This window comes from Scomber japonicus, chromosome 10 (assembly GCF_027409825.1).
Source record: "Scomber japonicus isolate fScoJap1 chromosome 10, fScoJap1.pri, whole genome shotgun sequence".
In the NCBI taxonomy this organism is placed as follows: Eukaryota; Metazoa; Chordata; class Actinopteri; order Scombriformes; family Scombridae; genus Scomber; species Scomber japonicus.
Window position 1 is genome coordinate 22,315,526 of NC_070587.1, and position 18,440 is coordinate 22,333,965.

Genomic DNA, 18,440 nt, shown 5'->3' on the forward strand with positions numbered 1-18,440 from the left:
AACCAAATACAATAAGAATATGTTAAACTGTTACATTTGCCTTCAGTATTAGCAGTAGATATATTTCATTTACGCCCTAAATATTCAGGTGAATATTTTTCCACCTCATCATTGTTTAAACTTCTGCTTTGTCAACGTCTGTGTCCTCTCTTCTCATCTCCTTGTTGTGAACACAAAAGTCAAGCAATGAGCCATGAAATGATAAACGTACCACCTGATGCGTGTTTAATATTGTATGTTTCTTTCAATTACAATGGTGCCTTTATAAAATATCAGATGCAGAAGCATCAACAGAAAAGTAGAAATGATAACAGGGTACCATACACACATGACCCATAAAAACATATTAACACACTTTAGAAAAGTACACATTATTCTTTAGAGCCTTTGGTCTGGAAACATATTCCAGGTGGAAACAAAAAACATTTGCAGAAGCAAAGTTCTCTGTGCACCATTGAAGCCCTATAATGTTTCATATCAATACGGAATACACCGTACAGTGCACACATGAAGCCGTTTGCCCTCTACCCATTATGAAAGAATGTTTTGCATTGTTTGAGGATTTACAACCTGTGTAATCCTGACAGTTGCCCATTTTCATAATGCTAAAATCTTTGCATAAGATAAAGATAGAATGGAAGACAAAACAAATATAACCAAGAACCAGGCACTGTAGAGTGAGGCACTTGAGCACCTGACACCTCTGGTTTGGCATCATGACATTTGGCACATGAGGGTGGCGTTGAACTGCATGTGTGTGTGTGTGTGTGTGTGTGTGTGTGTGTGTGTGTGTGTGTGTGTGTGTGTGTGTGTGTGTGTGTGTGTGTGTGTGTGTGTAAGAGAGATTTGGGTGATAACAAAAGGCCGCATCCAGGAAAACCCTCACAGCCACCGCCTTCCTCTTGTTACCTATTGTGCAAATGAAAACACCTAGGTACGTGACTTACATTCATTCTCCACATATTTACACTTCCTCCATATATAGTTCTCACTCTTGTAATTCAAGAGAGATTTCTGAGCAGCTCTCAGTGAGTCTGTAAGTTCTGATACCGACGACATTGCTGAACCAATGACAGTCTGTCCAGTCATGAAAAAGTACTCCATTGTTGCTTAAGTTTATCCTTTTCCACCAAGCAGCACTTGCATGCTGTTGGTTTTCTTGGTCCTCCAGCTACGCAAAGCTGGTGGAGTGATCCTGGGCTTGGCTGATGAGCGTGAGACCGCTATGACGTGGAGTCTGACTGACTGAGGTCCTTCTTCCTCTTCTTCTTCTTCTTTCCTCTGCAGGGCTTGCAGACGCAGCAGAGTATGCAGGGTGAGGCCAGCAGGAGGAGGGGAGAGGTCACCAGCACTATGATGCTCACTCCAACCAGGATACCCACCACCTGAGGGACAACACAGCAGCATCTTGAATAGCTGGCAGAGTAAACCTTATATGAAATGAAAGGTGGCGTGTGGAGTATGTGTAGCATTGCAACAACAAAACAAACATGAGTGAACTCTTTTTGAGAATTTTTAAGTTTAAATTGTTATTCTGAACATTTGTATTGTCAAGAAATCCCCTGAAATCCCCATCACTGAGGGAATGTACCTTCCCTAACCTGTGGCACACCCATACTGAAGATATAAATCTTTATTTAAAAAGGTTACACACCTATTGTTTCTTTTTTTTTAAACTCAGTAATTTCCCTAAAGCAGCTGAGAACTGTAGTTTTTAGCAAACATCTCTCAAAAAGGGAGTAAATTGTGGTGGGGACTATTTTCAGCTGCGGATTAAAACATGTTTTCCAGCAGCGGGACTCAGTCAAAATAAACTGTGTTCATGTTAATGAAGACTGATGACTGTGGCTTACTAATGTGTATATCAGGCTTTAGATACATACACAGTACTTGGTAGGAGGATCTATTCAGTATTGGTTTCTATCTTTTCATGGGATTTGTTGTCTATCACGTCTTACAAAACCTTTCACAGCCTCAAGAAAACAGCTGTGACAATACCTTTTTTAGACAATTTAAAGGGCTTCAAAATAGTTTCTTAAGCCTAAGAAATTATTAAATAAACCTATAAAAAGGTACAGTTAATCGTTCATAGTTCAATTGGTTTTCACTGGACAGTTGCAATATAAAAATTTACTAGCCTCGTCCTTTCAACAGAAATGACTTTCTGAGAACACCGACAGCCTGTATCTACCTCACATTGCATTTTATGTGAGCCACTATGACAGATTAAACAGAACATTCATTGTAGTTTTTATAGCATCAAGGCAGATAGCTTTATGCAAAGCAAAACGGGAAGAATGTGTCGTTCTTCCTCTGCAACTGCAACTAGAGCTTCCTGTTAAAAGCAGTAACATTTGGTGGGAGAGATCATAAACAAGCAACCTTTTGTTTGAGGCAGGAGGGTTTATGGGTATTGTAGTCTTAATCTTGATTAACAATACCATTACCAAAACAACTTTTAAGTAATTATGCTATTATATCATTATGCATTATTTTTTTCTGATTTTAGATATCATGTTGTTATCCACTATTTGGCCCAAAGTATATGGACACATCTGTACACACAGCTTTGTGTATTTTGATATGATCTGATCTCTTTCCTGTTACCACATGGAAACGCCCCCGAGTACAAAGCCAAGTCCATAAAGAGCATGGTTCTCCCAGTTTGGCGTGGAAAAGCTTGACTAGTCCTGACCTCATCCCGTCCAACACCTTCGAGATGAACTGGAATTCCAACTCCGAGCCAGGCCTTATTTCACAACATGAATCACCAACCATACTAATGCCTCTGTGGCTGAAAACGTGCTGTTGTAGCAGCACATTAATGGGTGCTGTTCTGGAAATGAAATGTTCAACACTCACATACAGTATGGGTTTAATATGTGGGCATTTACATACTGTACTTTTTAGTTATGTAATCTATATCAGCAGTCAGTGTACGTCACATCATTTCAGATCTAAATTCCTCACATGTACACTACAAATGCAGTGAACAGTGCCCTTTTAAAGTACTGTTACAACATCAGTGCTTACTGGCTGCCCGTAGTTACAGTGACAGAGGAATCTGTGACAAGCAGATTGTAAAACATATAGGACTTGTTAGGCAAGGGTGTAACCGACTCCATCATGAGTTGTTTTGCAAGGAACAACTGTGCTGTTGTACTTTAACTCTCCAGACTCTTGGCAGACGCAGTCTCACCAAGACGCAATCAGGAAGCTGACGGCAAGTTTGATACTAATCATGTGATAATGGCACAGACAGCTGGGAAAGTGGAAATAAAGTAGGTTTGAAGGCCAATTGTAATAGTTTTTAGGAATGGACGACGTCATTTCAGGGCAGGAATTTGAGATTAGCGCTGGGATTTGTGCAGCTTAATGTCTGATAAATGACTATTGGGGCACAGGGCTAGAAAACAATAAGCCACTAACAACACGCTGACACAGACTTTATGGGCCTTTAAAGGGAGTTTCAACAATACACGTAGCTGCTGATTAACAGAACAAAGCTGAAATCTGAGAGTAAATGAGAGTTGAATTACTTGACACGCTGTTTTCAGTTTTTATTTATATTTTCGATAAGCAAAATGTTTCAGAAGAAAGGTTCTACTGTTCTGCATGGATTGCTGCAATGTCCTCACTTCAGTGTATATCAACAGTGACTAACTGACTTGACAACCAAACAGAGCAGATTGGGATGGAGTCCAAAATCTTTAACTTCCAATCCTGGTAGCGTGATGGCACAGCTTAAACTAAACCCCTGGAATAAGCTACCAGTCATGGATGGGTGTCTCTGCGGGCTAATTCGGTTAGACAATGAGATCGTTACCGGGTTAGGGTTAGGGTAAATTAATACTGTTAAGTCAAAGTCTGGTCAGCTGTCTACTGTCTGGCCTCACCTGCGTTCTGTTCCACATTACAGAGGCCCTGGAGTGGCCCAGCTTGTTTCTGCATGGTCCCTTATCGTAATGCCTCAGGAAGATATCACCCTGCAATTATAAAAACATACATGTTAAGACAAGAAATAGACTAATCCAACCATTTGAACAATCCAACATTGTTCAAACATAAACTTAAGTTAGTGAGTCAGCAGCTGAGATGTTGTGAACGTGTCATATATAGTGTGCTTGACTATAAAATACTATCATAATAAATATATCATGGTATTTTTAACAGGTGGAAAGGCACTACAGTCATTTTTCAAGCATGGGGACTCACATCCAGATTCTGCAGACAGTACCAGCAGAAGGTGTGTTTGCAGCTTTTACACAGCATCTGCGCACAGCCCTGGTTCCTCTCGATGTAGATACCACACATAGGACACTGCTTGATGGGCATGTCGGAGTCGCTGTCAGAGTGGGCCCTGTGGATGGATGGGGGAGGAGGAGGGGAGGAAACACAGGAGGTATCAGGTATGCAGTTAACAGGGGCACGTTGGAGTATGAGGCCACGTGGGTCTCGAGAGCCTCTAGGCAGAGTGTGAAAAGTTTATTTAGCAGCAGAGTGAAGGGTCAGCACTCATTTTAAACTGGGTTAATTATTTTGGGAGTGAAAGGCATGAGGGAGATATCCTGTGGGTTCAATATAGCTCACTCCGTCTGTCTGCTGTTTGATACTGGGCAGCTGGTCCAGAGCAGGTTAATCAGTTTTGGGTGTTTGTTGTTTTTACTAAAACAGGTCAAAGAAGAAGTTTGGAAATTAAATAATGAAATAAAATATGCTAAAAAAAAAAAAGCTCTGCACATCTGAGGTGGAACTGCAGAGCTGGGTTGTAACATATTATAAAATAATCACTTCATCCATTGTTAATATAAAAACAAGAATTAGAGCAGCTCTAATGTTGACATTGTGATCCCAGACGTCTAAATTCATGCACATGTCTCAGATTTAATCCAAATAGGTCAGATGTTGTTCTCATTGTTAGCTGTTTCCCTGGTTGGAAAAAGATCCGAGCCAATCAGAGTTTTGAAGGCGGGGATTAAGAAAAACAAGGTCATCTTCTTGTGCCAAAACAAAAGAAACAAAAAACAGAAAAACTGTCTCAAAAAATGTGTGAGTGTGGGTCAGATTGACACAGCTGCTACACAGAAGGCGACTTAGTGCTTCGACCAACATGAGAACTTAAGGAATAGTTTGTGAAATACATTGTGATTCAATGACTTTTTATAAGTTGGTGTTTTACAACTCGACAACCTATAATATGACAGGTTAATAAGTGCGCTTGCTATTTCTTTATGCTCAGCTGAACTCATCACTTGCTGGTTCTAACTTCTTTAATGCACGTAAAATGAAACTGACCTTCTCATCTAACTCTCAGTCAAACTGTTCCTGAAACTATACATAACAGCTCCTAGCAACTGCAACCAAGTATAGAATTACACAATAAGATGAGAATTCTCTTTTTCTGGTTGCGGTGGAGGACTTCTGTATTTCAAAAACAATGTGATTGAACATTAAACTTGCAGGCCGAAGCAACTATATTCATCACGCTCTTAAACACTCAGGTTGATTTCTCTTCATTCTCGTCACGCCTGCTCCATCACACACTGCAGAGGCCACTGCTTCACTGCAGTGCACAGGCTCCTTCTGTACAGTGAACTAGCTGGCTTGCTGCCCATCGTCCTCCTCCCTTTGGCACAGAGACAATGGAATTCCAATATAACTCAGTGGCTCCCCAATGACATCAGTCAGTCTGGCAGATCCACAGCTGGGAGCAGCGCAGTAATGTAGCCGTACAACAGGGAGTACACAGAGGGCACTTCTGAGGACGACTACGCTATTAATCCTGAAATACTGTTTTCATTCAGCTCATGCTCTCTACTGGGAGCTACATATCTTTTAAATTATCCTATAAATATATTGCACTACAACAGTAACTTTCCTTTACTGTCAGTGTGATGATGATTATACTGTAGGGTCTTTTTATATTTCCAGGAAGGATGAAACTTTACTAGACTAAGTTAAAGGAAAGAGATACTTTTGGGGAAAAAAATGCATCCACATTGATTATTAAGGTTTAACCGAAACTTGAATATTCAACAAAACACAGTAATCCAGTCAGGATTAAGCTACCAGTTTGTTTACACCACTAACAAATGTGTCTTTGTGGACTCCTCCGTGTCCTGAACTAACACACTCATCCCTCTTTCAGCACAGTATCCTTTTCAAAGTGCGGCTCAGACTCTGTGGCTGCAGGGAGCGGGCGGGCGACCAAACGGCCGGCTGACTGACCTGCTTTCATGAGAGGGCGAGGGTGACATCATGGGCTGGCGCTCGGGGCAGGTATGGCCGTCCTGCCAGGGCCCTCTGCACCCGGAGCAGAAGATGGTGTGACAGGTCTGGCAGGACACGGCGGAGGGCTGGCCCTCAGTGCTCGGCTGCACACTGCACACCGCCTGACATTCGACCACAGGGCACCAGGCTTTACTGGGGTCCAACTTCACTCCTGTTGAAAACAACGAAGGATGTTTTTATTGTTCTTTCATGAAGCAGACAACATGAAGCACGTGTTATGGTCTACATGAGCTACATGTTTTAGTGCTCTCGGTAGATAAGTGATATCAGCTAATCTGACCACTGGCTACACTAAGTGCAGCTGAGGATGATGGTAATGCCGTTATTTTAGCAGGCGCTTGCTCATAAACCAGGGTATTGCACAAAGTGAATTTTTAAACTCATTCATCCAATATATGTCCAGATAATTCAGTCTGGAGCAAAGTGGTGCACTAACTGACTGCATACCAAGAGCCAGAAGCTACAGTTGTCAAGTAGATGGGTCAGTGTCAAATGAGGGTTGAGAAGATGAGCAATTCAAACATATATTTAAAACTAGTTTTAAAAGCAGCATCAGGTTTGTTAAAATATACATTTAGTATTTTTGTTGGTTTTCTATCATTTGAAATGACATTTGCACCATTTTTTACCAAAAGTAAGACTGAATGCTCCTGAAAATGTCAATTGGTGTAACCACAAAATAATCCTTACCCTAACCCTATCCACCTTAAGTGTACTTATAAAAATAATTACTTAATTTTTAAAAATTGTTCCTGATTGACATTTAGTTCCAGATTAAATGTAATACTTAAAACAATTGTATTCCACTACCTTTATTTAATATAAAAAAGATATTATAAAAAAGTAAGATCATGCCAAACTAGTTGATATGGTGTCTTATTGAGAATTCAGAATTTTTAAGCAAATTGGATTATTTGGGAGTTTTTATGGTTACACCACTTAGACATTTTTGCCATAAACCTCTAATATATTCTCTCAACATGGATTAAAAACAGTAATTTTATGCTGGGTCCACAAAAAAAGAATGTGTGCAAGGTATTCATGTGTTTATTCTCAAATTATAACCCCTTTAAATTTGACTAAACCACATAGACACCGAAAAATGTTTCAACGTTACAGTGTTTTTAGTGCCAAAGTGTGTTACTACAGTATACTTCCACCACAGCTCAACAGGAAAACACTAAGAGAGAATTTGAGGCTAAAAAGACTGTAAATGTGTCAGATGTCCACTTGATATGACTAACTCAGACTCATCCACAATAAAATGCATTTTTGAACAAAAATTTTTTGGGGAGGATTTTGACCCTTATCACTTCCATTGAAATCACATTAGAAGGAGATCTTTTAATAGCCAGTATGAATAAGAGGAATGATTACAGCGAGGAAAACCTCTTTCACTGTTAATATGGACAGTTGCAGAAACTGAATCATAACAATCGGATATAAAATACGTATGAAAGATTTGAATATTGCACAACCAAAACAAAAACTGTCCCTCTCATGAGCTGACTCAGACTCACTCACAATTTCATAGTGAATCATAGCAATAGCAGGGCTGTTACAAAACACCTTGCACTTTGCACTCCTTTATACATCCAGTATTATGAGTCTCATGATTTATGGGCAAGAGAAAACAATAACCATTACTGGCTTCACAATGTATCGTTACTATGCAACTGGAGAGGGCCAATACAGCTACAAGGCAAACTAACCTCAGTATGCAATCTGTATATGTCAACAGCAAGCTATTTCAGTCATTCACTTTCTGTTCCATTGCAACACAAAGACAAATATTGCCACAACTTATAGTGCAATTAGTTACACATACATTGTACAATATATTAGCAGAAAAAAACCCTTATTACTTCAGTTTTATCAGAATAGTTACATGGACTTCTTGTAGCATTTGTTGTTGAGTTTCCTGGTGACACAGAAGGTATTGAAGCAAGAGTATCAGTAACCTCCTGGGCCACAGCAGAAGAGGAAAAAAGGGAAACAGACCCCACAATATCCCAGGCATGTGAAGCTCAGCACTCTAGGGGCCTGCTTACTGTCATGCCTCAAGCTGATGGGCAACCTGAAATAGCCCACTGCCTGTCACCCAAGTCATCTACATGCTAATGCAACAATACCTACCTCTCTCAAACGTCAGGCGCTGATATAGCTCCACCTGATTTGCTGGGGCCAAGCCGGCTATCTAAAACCACAGAAAGCACACACACACACAGAGGGAGGGAGAGAGAGAGAGAGAGGGCTTCAGTCACAGTTGATACAGTTATAGGTTTGACATCAATTTTCTGGAAAAAATCAAAATGAAAGTGAGTGGTTTCTGAGAAGTTGATACTTCAAAGATTCAGCAGGAACAATGAGTCACCCAGCAACTGACATCTGTCACATTATTTCCAATACAACAGAATAGCTGGCAAAGTCAGTAAGAAGGAATTTGGGTTAAAAATAAGTCTGCACAACAGATACAGTATCACACTACCATCTGATGTCTAGATTCTCTCCACAAGACAGATGTTGCACTGGTTTGCTTAGACCAACACTAACTTACAGTTGAATACAATTATTATCAGCATTTTTTAGAAGAATAAACTCCTAAATTCCTTCTTTTCCATTCCAATCTTGTAAATATAACACATACAAAGATAAGTGTGCTTACTGTGCAGCTCATATCCTCTGCTATCATTTAACTACTAATTAACGGGTATGAAAATTCTTCAAGAGGCTTTTTTTAACGCATTAGCATTCAGAAAAGAACATTACAAATGAGGAACTGAGGAGGAAATTTTCCATTCGTTTTGTGAGTCAGCTTTTTTTTTTAAGTTTTTACACTTCATGATATCTATGAAGTTTCACTTTCTGTCGCTGATCAAGCTCTGATTACTTCATATCACCCTCAAGAGCAGCAAGAATTTCCTCTGAATTGTCATATAGTGCAGCATTTACCCAACTATTAAAATTCAAAGTCATCTTCAGCACTATGGCCTGGAAAGAAAGTGTTGGAGCCAGCAACTTAGAAGTTCAAGGAATTTTCCAAAAAAGCATGTGAGGATTTTAGCTGAGTATATGTTTATGCATCGACACTATGTTTGTGTTTTATGGCCTCATGAAGCTTTTTTTGGTTTCCGTCTTGACCTACATATCATTGGTTTTTAGTAGGGCATACCTCAGAGTCCAGTAGCACTCCAGCCTTCTGGCAGGCCATATCTGGGCAGGTGATGGGTGCCCCTCCACCCTCGATGATGGCCAGCTGAACATACTGCTGTAGACACTGGAGAGGGACAGGAAACACCACAGCAGCATTAGTCTGCACACTGAACAGAGCAGGCTGACTTTTTTTTTCCCCCCACACAAATGACACGCTGTCGTAAAAGACTAACGCTGTAATCACACCGACCAGTGTGAAAAAAATACATCAAAGTATGACAAACCATTTATGACAAATGTAGCGAAGCAAGAAAGAAGGAAAAATGAGCTGTTTCACAAACTGAATTCCACATAAACATGAGTTTCTTATCAGCATCCGCATGCCAAAAGTCAGATGTTGCCTCAGCCGTGAAATATAGAAGGAGAGGAGGAACTATGAGCATTGCGTAAAAGAAGATAATTTTAAGGAACAGTGTCACTTTTCATTGGAAGACCAAAAACAAACATTTTAAAGGCTCATGCGTACATCCAAACTTGTGCTTATCATGTGCTATCTAGGAAAGCATGGCGTTCATCTAAAACCGAGCTGGAATTTCAAAAACAAACACAAACAATGCTTGTTGCTCTTGAACCGGACTGGAAGAGATATTTCAGGTTTGTACAGTGAGGTCCAACTGATAAGCAAGGTTTACAGTGTCCATTTCCCTCCTTCTTCCTTGTGACAGTGTGTATGTGTGTTTGTTTTATCTGCATGACCTTGTGCGTGCAACTCTGACGACTTAGCTTGCCTGAGCAGAGATTAACACCTGCTAGTATCTGGCAACCTCTGTGTGTGTCAGAGTATAACACCATCACTTCGGTTTCGATACACCGGGCAAGCACGTTTGTGAAAGGAACAGTGGTAGACCTCTGTACCTCTGTTATAAATAACACAGACCTGTGCACTAGTGATAGTTGCCCTGTGTTCATAAAAGAACTAAACAAGCTCAGTGACATTGTGAGTGTCTGTTCTGAGGAAAAATTCTCAGCAGTGACAATAAATAACAAAAACAAAAGTAAGGCCTGTGTTGAAGCCACTTCATTGCACTGAGGCTATTATATGCAGCGTTGACCAATGAAAGAATCTATTTTAAGATCTTATGGCAGGAAGTGGCACTGCAATAAAGAGGGAGCATCCAATTCTAAGTAATTTAAACACCGGAGATTTGCCTAAATTGCCCAAAGAAAGTTTTGTGTTGGATCACACACCACCCACACAGTGACTAACAGTATTAGATGATGAACTTTCGTTTTTTAGTAAAACTAAATATAGAATGGGGTCTGTCTGATTCTGAGGAAGTGTCTTTAAGCAATAACTGTTAAAAAAAACACTTGCGTAAGTTAATGTAATGTGCCATAAAAAAATGGATACATTCATATGTACTTACTGCTGTGCAGAAGATGCAGTCGCATGTCTGTAGCTCCCTGGTGGCAGCAGATGGCTGCTCGCTAAGGCACAGCTTGCAGAAGATCTCGGGACCCACTTGGGGGTTATCGCCAGTCTCAGGGGTCCCCGGTACCGAATCCCCAGCTTCCTGACTGAGCGTGGGATTTCTGCCTGCCATTGCCAAGCGAAGCTGGGAGGGAAGGAGGGAGGAATCAGGCTTCTTCTAGCCCTTCTGCTGGGGATGGTGAGAAGCTACAGTCTCCATGTTCCTGAAAGGTTGAGCAGAAACAGCAGTGATCCACCTGTCTCTTCTGTGCTGGTATAATATTTCACCATTTTGTTACAGCTCACACAACCACCGCCATACCATCTCACAATACTGCATCCTGTTTGTGGAACCTGTCATCGCTTCTGGTAACCGGCATACCAACTCTGATGACTTCAGCTTTCTCTGAGGCAACACTGTCATTGTCTTGCTACCTGAGCCATGAATTAGTCACCGTTTAATGCTGTGTGGTGCATGAAGTAAAATATTATTATGTGTAATTATGGCAGTAATATTGATTAGTCATCATGTCTGTTGTTTCTCCATAAATGGCTGTCATTTCTAAGGTCAAAGTCCAAGGTCTGTGTTTACCAAGCCTACAGTTATTGACCAGCTCCTCATTCATTCTGACAGGAAAGACTGATTGTCCATCATCTTTGGACACATTGTAAATGCAGACTTGTGTAGCTACAGTCAATGGAAATTGTTTTGTTTGCAGATAATGTCAAAAACAAGCAAGTTTACAGACGGTAGAAATATATCAAATCACTCATAAATGTTTTGAAATTTGAAGAGAGGGATTAGGAAAGTGTGAATAGGCTGTAATTCTGAGCATTCTCATTTCTGATGTTCTTGTATTTAGTATTTAGTCACAAACCAAAATGGAAAATGTGACCAGGTGGCACTAAATGAGAAGACATAGTATCGCCAAAATTCTTCCTGAGGGAGATATGAATATGTGTAGCAGATGATATGGCAATGCATCCACTAACTATTGAGAAATGTCCCTCAAAGCCACAGAGATCAACTTCATGGTGGCGTTACAAAAACATCACCAAAGTCATTAGGATTCAACCTCTGGTAACCACAGACACCTGCAGATCATTCAGAGGATAAGAAAACTTTAAAAACTGCTGAGGTAAAATCAGAGGTCACTAAAGTCTCTACAATTCATCCTCAGGAGACCACGAATGTCTGCAGCAAAAATTTCCTGGCAAATCATCCCATAGTTGTTGTAATATTTCAGTCTGGACCAAAGTGACCGACTGGCATACAGCTGGTATGACTAAAGCTGAAAAGGTATGTTGGTTGTCAGACACCATGTACTAGTTGCATATTTTAGGGCAGCAGGGCAGATGTAGGTAGATAACATGAGCATAATCTGGTGTTAAAGGAACTGAAGGCACCAAACCCAAATAAAATCATCCCTTTGGTTTTGCCCAATCCCAAAATGCATGAGGAATAATAACCATAATCTGGGATTTGCCATTAATCCTGTAGATAACAGTGGTTGGACACAGAACAGGGTCACACAGGAAACGGTGGCGTTAAAAACACACTTTGCAGCCTGAGTGGTTGTTGAAATCACACATTATCCCACACACAATGTACTCTATTTCAGCAGGCTGTTAAAGTTGGCAGGGGAACTTTGGGACAGCTCAATCAATACAGTCACTACCAGCACCAGCACCACCACCGCTGTCCTAAATTTTTCAGTGAGTGCTCTTTTATTATGTGCCATCGATCAGCGGCGGTATACATGCAGATCATTGATAGTAGAACCGGTTGTAGCAACTCTGGATGGCGTTTCTGCACAGTCATGATGTATCCTCCTGCACTACTTTCAGACAGGCTGCAGTCATCGTCCCACGATGCTGCCAGCCTGCACTCTCCTACCCCAGCATAACTAGCCGCATGGACTCACATGAGAAAATAACAGGTTTCTACTAAGCTTGCTTTTCCTGTATGGCAACTTCAATATGTATTTAATAACACAGTCCTAGAACAACTTTAAAGTTCAGAGAAACTTGAGATTAATTATGTAATCATCTTAGGCAATAGTTCTCATTGTAGAGCAAAAAAAAACAATGCGTCATCCACTATTTACTCAACACGTATGAAGAAATTGTCTATTGACTATAGGGCTCATTAATACTTCATGGTTCCCTGATTCTGATGAAGCATTAAGTTTGCATGAATGAGTTTGGAGGATTTGACACTGTTTCCAAAGCAACTCCTTCCTAATTATATGTAACTCTGGGACTGAAATTCAATATATTCAACATCAATTCAAAATGCAAGCAATCATAAACTTCAATCCAAAGATATTAGTATCAATACTAGCCTTCAAAAGTCCACACTGACCGCAGTACCTGCCACTGAAAAGCTGAAAAATTAAGCAGAGTCCACATTCAAACTTCAATCTCCAGTGTTAGAGCTATTCATTAATCAAAACGTCCTTGTGCGCTGAGATCTTTAAGGTGTGGAGCTGGATATTCAGTCATTAGTAGTCCTCACGGATCAAGGTCTTGGTGGTATTCCAGCCACCGGGGATCAAAGCATCATTGTTGACCGGGGAGGCAGAAACGGAAAACCAGATCTGCCTGGTGAAAAGCTGCTGCTTGCTTCACACAGGCGGCCACTGTGTTGGAGGAGAGGCAGCTGGGACTGTGTGTACGGGGGAGTGTGTAGTAGAATTTATATGGCATCATTTATACAGCTGCAATCACTGCCTGTCTGTCTTTCTGACCCAATAAGTAACCTGTGTGTATTATGAGGGCGAGAGAGCCTAAAAATAAAAGCTGAAACACAGAAATGACTGATAAGGTCCATCTACTGTAGCCTGCATCAGAGTGTCTAGAATCAATGTGGTGGATGTTGAATTTATTTTAAGGCATTACCTCTATTTCTAATAAATAAAACTCTACCAGATTGCATTATTTTACAGTAGTCATACAGTTAACAGGCTGTTAGAATAAAAAGGGATCTGTCACAATGCATTAAACCCCACCACAACTGTAATGGGACACATCTGCATCCCCTCTCAAGGTTGCATACATATTAGGTCAAAATTCAAAGACTGACGCATTTCCAGTATGGTCTTACTACAGTTTCTCACAGTATGGGCAGCGTCTCCCTGAAGTGATGCAGATAAAAGCCGGATGAGCAGAGGACAGTCAGAGTGAAACCTACCTTCCTTGTGGACCAGTGGGTGTAGGAGCCGCTTGAGTACAGATCCACAGCCGCAGTGTTCTCACTGTGGCACAGACACATGTGTTGATACAGTCTGCTGTTCTAACAACCACTGCTGCCAACGCCTAATACTGCTGCTGCTGCTGTTGCCGCCTCTCTCACACACGCAGGACATGTTTAAACGTCCTGCTCGCTCCTGTCTGCACCGCGCGCGTGTGTGTTTGTGTGTGTGTGTGCGTGCGCGTGTGAGTACGTGCGTTGTGTGTGTGTGTGTGTGTGTGTGTGTGTGTGTGTGTGTGTGTGTGTGTGTGTGTGTGTGTGTGTGTGTGTTCTGTTTCCATCCAGGAAGCGGTGACTCCTCTCTGCTGTTGTCCACTCTTGACTGCTCCTGCTGGTTATTTTACTATTCTCATGTTGCTTTCAGGTGCAGTCGGAAAAAAGGGTGCCAGTCATGAGCTGCAGCAAAAGAAAGAGAAGTGAAATATAAAGACCCAGTGGTGGAATGTAACTACATACATGTACTCAAATACTAGTACACATCTGAGGCTTGTGCTTTACACGAGAATATAATGTTACTTTCTACATTTCAGATTAAAATATTGCACTTTTTACCCCACTACATTTATCTGAGAGTTAATTATTTCACAGATAAAAGTTAAACCAATGTTTCCCACATGTTTTGGTTTGTAACCCCTTTGTGACATTTCAGATGTCTACAAGTTCCATCTATTTAAAGAACTCTTTAAATGACAGCTCAAACTCTCTCATATTTCACAAAAAAGTAAAACTAAGAATATCCTACATCAAAAATGTGTAACAAAACATGCAGCATCAAATTGTGTTAATGTCAAGACTAAATGACATCATCTCATATCATGACTTCTCAGATGTATCTCATGACATTTTCATGGGGGCTTTGACTAAAAAAGATACTGAGAGTGAAAGTTCATCAACTTGGAAGCAGCATTTGAAAAAAACAGTCTGTTGTGTGGTCAATGAAATGAAGCCTCACATTGCATCTATGTTTTTATGTATGTATAAATGAAATATCCAATGAGTATAAGCAGTAATTACAGTATCTCAGATACAGATGAGCTTGATGAGCCAACTGTGATGCAATAATCTTCAATCACACACTTCTTCCCTGTCTACCAGTTCAGACATATGATTGGCCTGGAATTACATGAGTATACACCACACCCATCTATGTGTGACCTCTCCATTGGCCGATTTGCTGATGTGCAAGTATATTATTGGTGATTGTTTTTTTATGCTTCTCAAAAACATCTTAAACTATTTTTCTTTCATATTCATTTTATTTAAATATTTTATTATTATTGAGTGATAGACTGATAAATACACTTTTTATATAATATGTGCTACAGTGGTGTTGGATACTATTGACCTGCTGTCATTCATTCTTGTGCATTTCAACTCTGTCCACACAATACAGCTGTTTTTAACCTTATGTGAGTTTGCTTTGCTGTTTGCTTTTACTAGTTTTAACCCTTCAAAGCAAATATGTGTCTTTGTACATTTTGGAAGTGTAAGTTGTGCCAAAAAACTGCTCTGACTAGTGCTGATTATTTGATATTAAAGTTGTGAATTTATTATTTCCACACTATACAAACACTTTCTTAATGTTAGAATTGAGAAATATTTTTGATGTAAAATACTTCATTTCAGTGTTCTAGTAGGTTCTGCACACAGTCTAACTGTCTGTGTCAATATCTGTTTACATGCCTGTTGCATCACTTCCTCCTCATTCTGATGCCATCTTTAATCACCATCAGCTCAACTCTTGAGCAACTAAACTACATGTCCTGTAATGTAACGCTGAAACGTGTATTTTGGAGTTTACGAGGCGCAGTGAAGGCGGCATCGAGGGAAAAACAAAGTGACAATCCAAAAATGTGTTTGAAATTAATATATAAACTAATAATTCATATTTAACAGGACCTGTTCAATAGCCTACTGTTGCGTCAGTCACTGATATACGAATAAGCAACATCTTGATTGGAAAAAATAAAATCAGTTCTTAAACTTAAGCTTTGTTAAATGTTTATTAAATGTTTGTTAAATGTTTGTTAAAATGTTTGTTTAATGTTTTATATGTATGTCATCATGCTATAATCTCTATTTACAGTGAGGAGTAGTAGCTTTACAAGAAACCTCACCTGGAAACCCCAAGTTGCAATGCGCATGCGCCGCCTGCAGCACGGGGGTTTTCTGAGAATTTTGGTAAGTATAATAGCTTCAGTTTGTCTCCGGCATCAATACTCTATAACCAGCACTGCAACGATGATGAACTACTCTGACCCTCTAACTCTGAATCCTTTTAACAACAGCTATTTGACAAAAATGAAAGAAAGAACATCGTTTAATCAGGTGAGCAATGTTTGATTTGATTTGATATTTTTCTATAATCATTCTTTAATCTATGAGTGGAATATGTCTGTGCATGTCTTTCTTTCACAGGTGGAAAAAAAATACCGCGTTAATAGTGAAATATCTGCATGAAATAAAAGAACAGTAAAGTATTATGAGCCTTATGTAAAGTATTACAGTAAAAGTACATAAGTATTAAGAGTGATGTAGTATGCAGTATTACAGTAAATGTACTGCAGTATTATGAGTGATGTAGTATGCAGTATTACAGTAAAAGTACATAAGTATTATGAGTGATGTAGTATGCAGTATTACAGTAAAAGTACATAAGTATTATGAGTGATGTAGTATGCAGTATTACAGTAAAAGTACATAAGTATTATGAGTGATGTAGTATGCAGTATTACAGTATTACAGTAAAAGTACTGCAGTATTATGAGTGATGTAGTATGCAGTATTACAGTAAAAGTACATAAGTATTATGAGTGATGTAGTATGCAGTATTACAGTATTACAGTAAAAGTACTGCAGTATAATGAGTGATGTAGATAAAGTATTACAGTAAAAGAATGGTTTCTCCCTCTGACTGATATATTATTATTATTATATAAACAAATAAAAAAACAAATCAATAATTTCTTTATATATTGGGAGTGGTTCTGTAGAACTGGTTCAAACTGGTTAGAAAGTGCATGTGACCTAGAAAAACAAGCCTTAGTAGCAGGTGGGCAGGGGGAAAGAGTGCACTTGCGGTGTTGTGGTTTGTGTCTTCTTTCTGAAGTTTGAATGACATCATTGCTTGTTCCATGGCAAAGCACTAGCCCAGACACGCCACCGAGCAATGGGTTCACTTATACACACCACTGTACTAAATCTCATCATTTGTCTGTGTGTCTCCTCCAGGTGATGACTTGTAAGGTTGCCAGCATGCACAGATTGATGCAGACGGTGCAGAGGATGGCGGAGAAGAGCTGCAGGAGAGCATGTCAACTATTCTGCTGCCCGTTGGACACTCTGCTGTGTGAAAACATCACATGTTGCCCAGGTAAAGCCCAGGTTTCTCTCCACACTGAAATGCACAATTAAAATAAGAGTTTAAGCATGAACGTCTGCATGTATATTTGTTGTGCTTTATAAAAGTTGAATATCTTCCTCATTATTCTAAGTGTTCAGTGCTCAGATTCAGGCTGTAGCTTTAGATCTGACTGTTGTAGATTCTGTCTTTGTTTGTTAAAGACATGGCTGACACTTTATTTGTGCTTATATTGTCAAAAGTCTGCCATTTGTGTGAATGTAACAATACCTCTCTGTCTCTCTTTAAAGCACAAAATCAACAACCTGCTCCGGATAATACTACACAAGGTAATTTGGACACAGAATTCCCAAAATAACGTCCACTTTTCCTATTTATATGTATTTTTATGAATCAAACTCAGGATTGAAATCTCTTAAGCGAGAGAGGAATTTACTATGTATATTTAGGAACTAACAGTGACGCTTTTCTGCTGTTACATCACTCTGGAACAACAACTTGCAGTTCTCATATTCTCTTCCTTTTCCCCTTTCTCTCCCGCTCATGAACAGTGCCTCTCCGGAATCCGCCCCCGTCTACCATTTTGATTGTTAACATCAGCAACTCCACCTTGATCGACTGCGTCATCGGGAACGACACGTACCCGTCTGCAGTGGCAGAGAAGCAGCCTCTAATACAGGAATCTGAGCTAAAAATGCATGGTGAGTAACAGTAAAACCTATTTTACAGCATTTTTCTAGGAATGTGAAGCACTTTCGCTTCCACTTAAAGCACTATGCTATGCAGTACTGTGTTACTGTTATGCAGCATGTGTCAATTTATACTCAGGAGTAGTAAAAACATCCAATTTGTTTGTGTGTTTCAGATAACGTGAGGTGCAGTTGCAGCTGTGGACAGCAGGAGGCAGCACA

General features: G+C 39.9%; 1 protein-coding gene across 1 annotated transcript; it reads right to left on the reverse strand.

The window, feature by feature from the left end:
• Positions 1 to 232: 232 nt before the first annotated feature.
• Positions 233 to 11,113, reverse strand: rnf144b (ring finger protein 144B). The gene is made up of 7 exons (XM_053326864.1): positions 10,872 to 11,113; positions 9,464 to 9,568; positions 8,428 to 8,488; positions 6,229 to 6,442; positions 4,216 to 4,360; positions 3,897 to 3,986; positions 233 to 1,385 (listed from the first exon to the last, which is right to left on the reverse strand). The coding sequence occupies exons 1-7, from the start codon at positions 11,046 to 11,048 to the stop codon at positions 1,224 to 1,226; spliced, it is 954 nt and encodes a 317-aa protein (XP_053182839.1). The 5' UTR covers positions 11,049 to 11,113; the 3' UTR covers positions 233 to 1,223.
• Between the last annotated feature and the right edge of the window lie 7,327 nt (positions 11,114 to 18,440).

What these genes read in the sequence shown, in the direction of transcription:
- rnf144b (XM_053326864.1), bottom strand. Translation starts at nt 11,048, where the DNA reads ATGGCAGGCAGAAATCCCACGCTCAGTCAGGAAGCTGGGGATTCGGTA. An exon ending in GAGTGCTACTGGACTCTGAG is followed by an intron (nt 8,489 to 9,463) that starts GTATGCCCTACT and finishes CTGTGGTTTTAG; the next exon opens with ATAGCCGGCTTGGCCCCAGC. An exon ending in TAATGTGGAACAGAACGCAG is followed by an intron (nt 1,386 to 3,896) that starts GTGAGGCCAGAC and finishes GTTGTCCCTCAG; the next exon opens with GTGGTGGGTATCCTGGTTGG.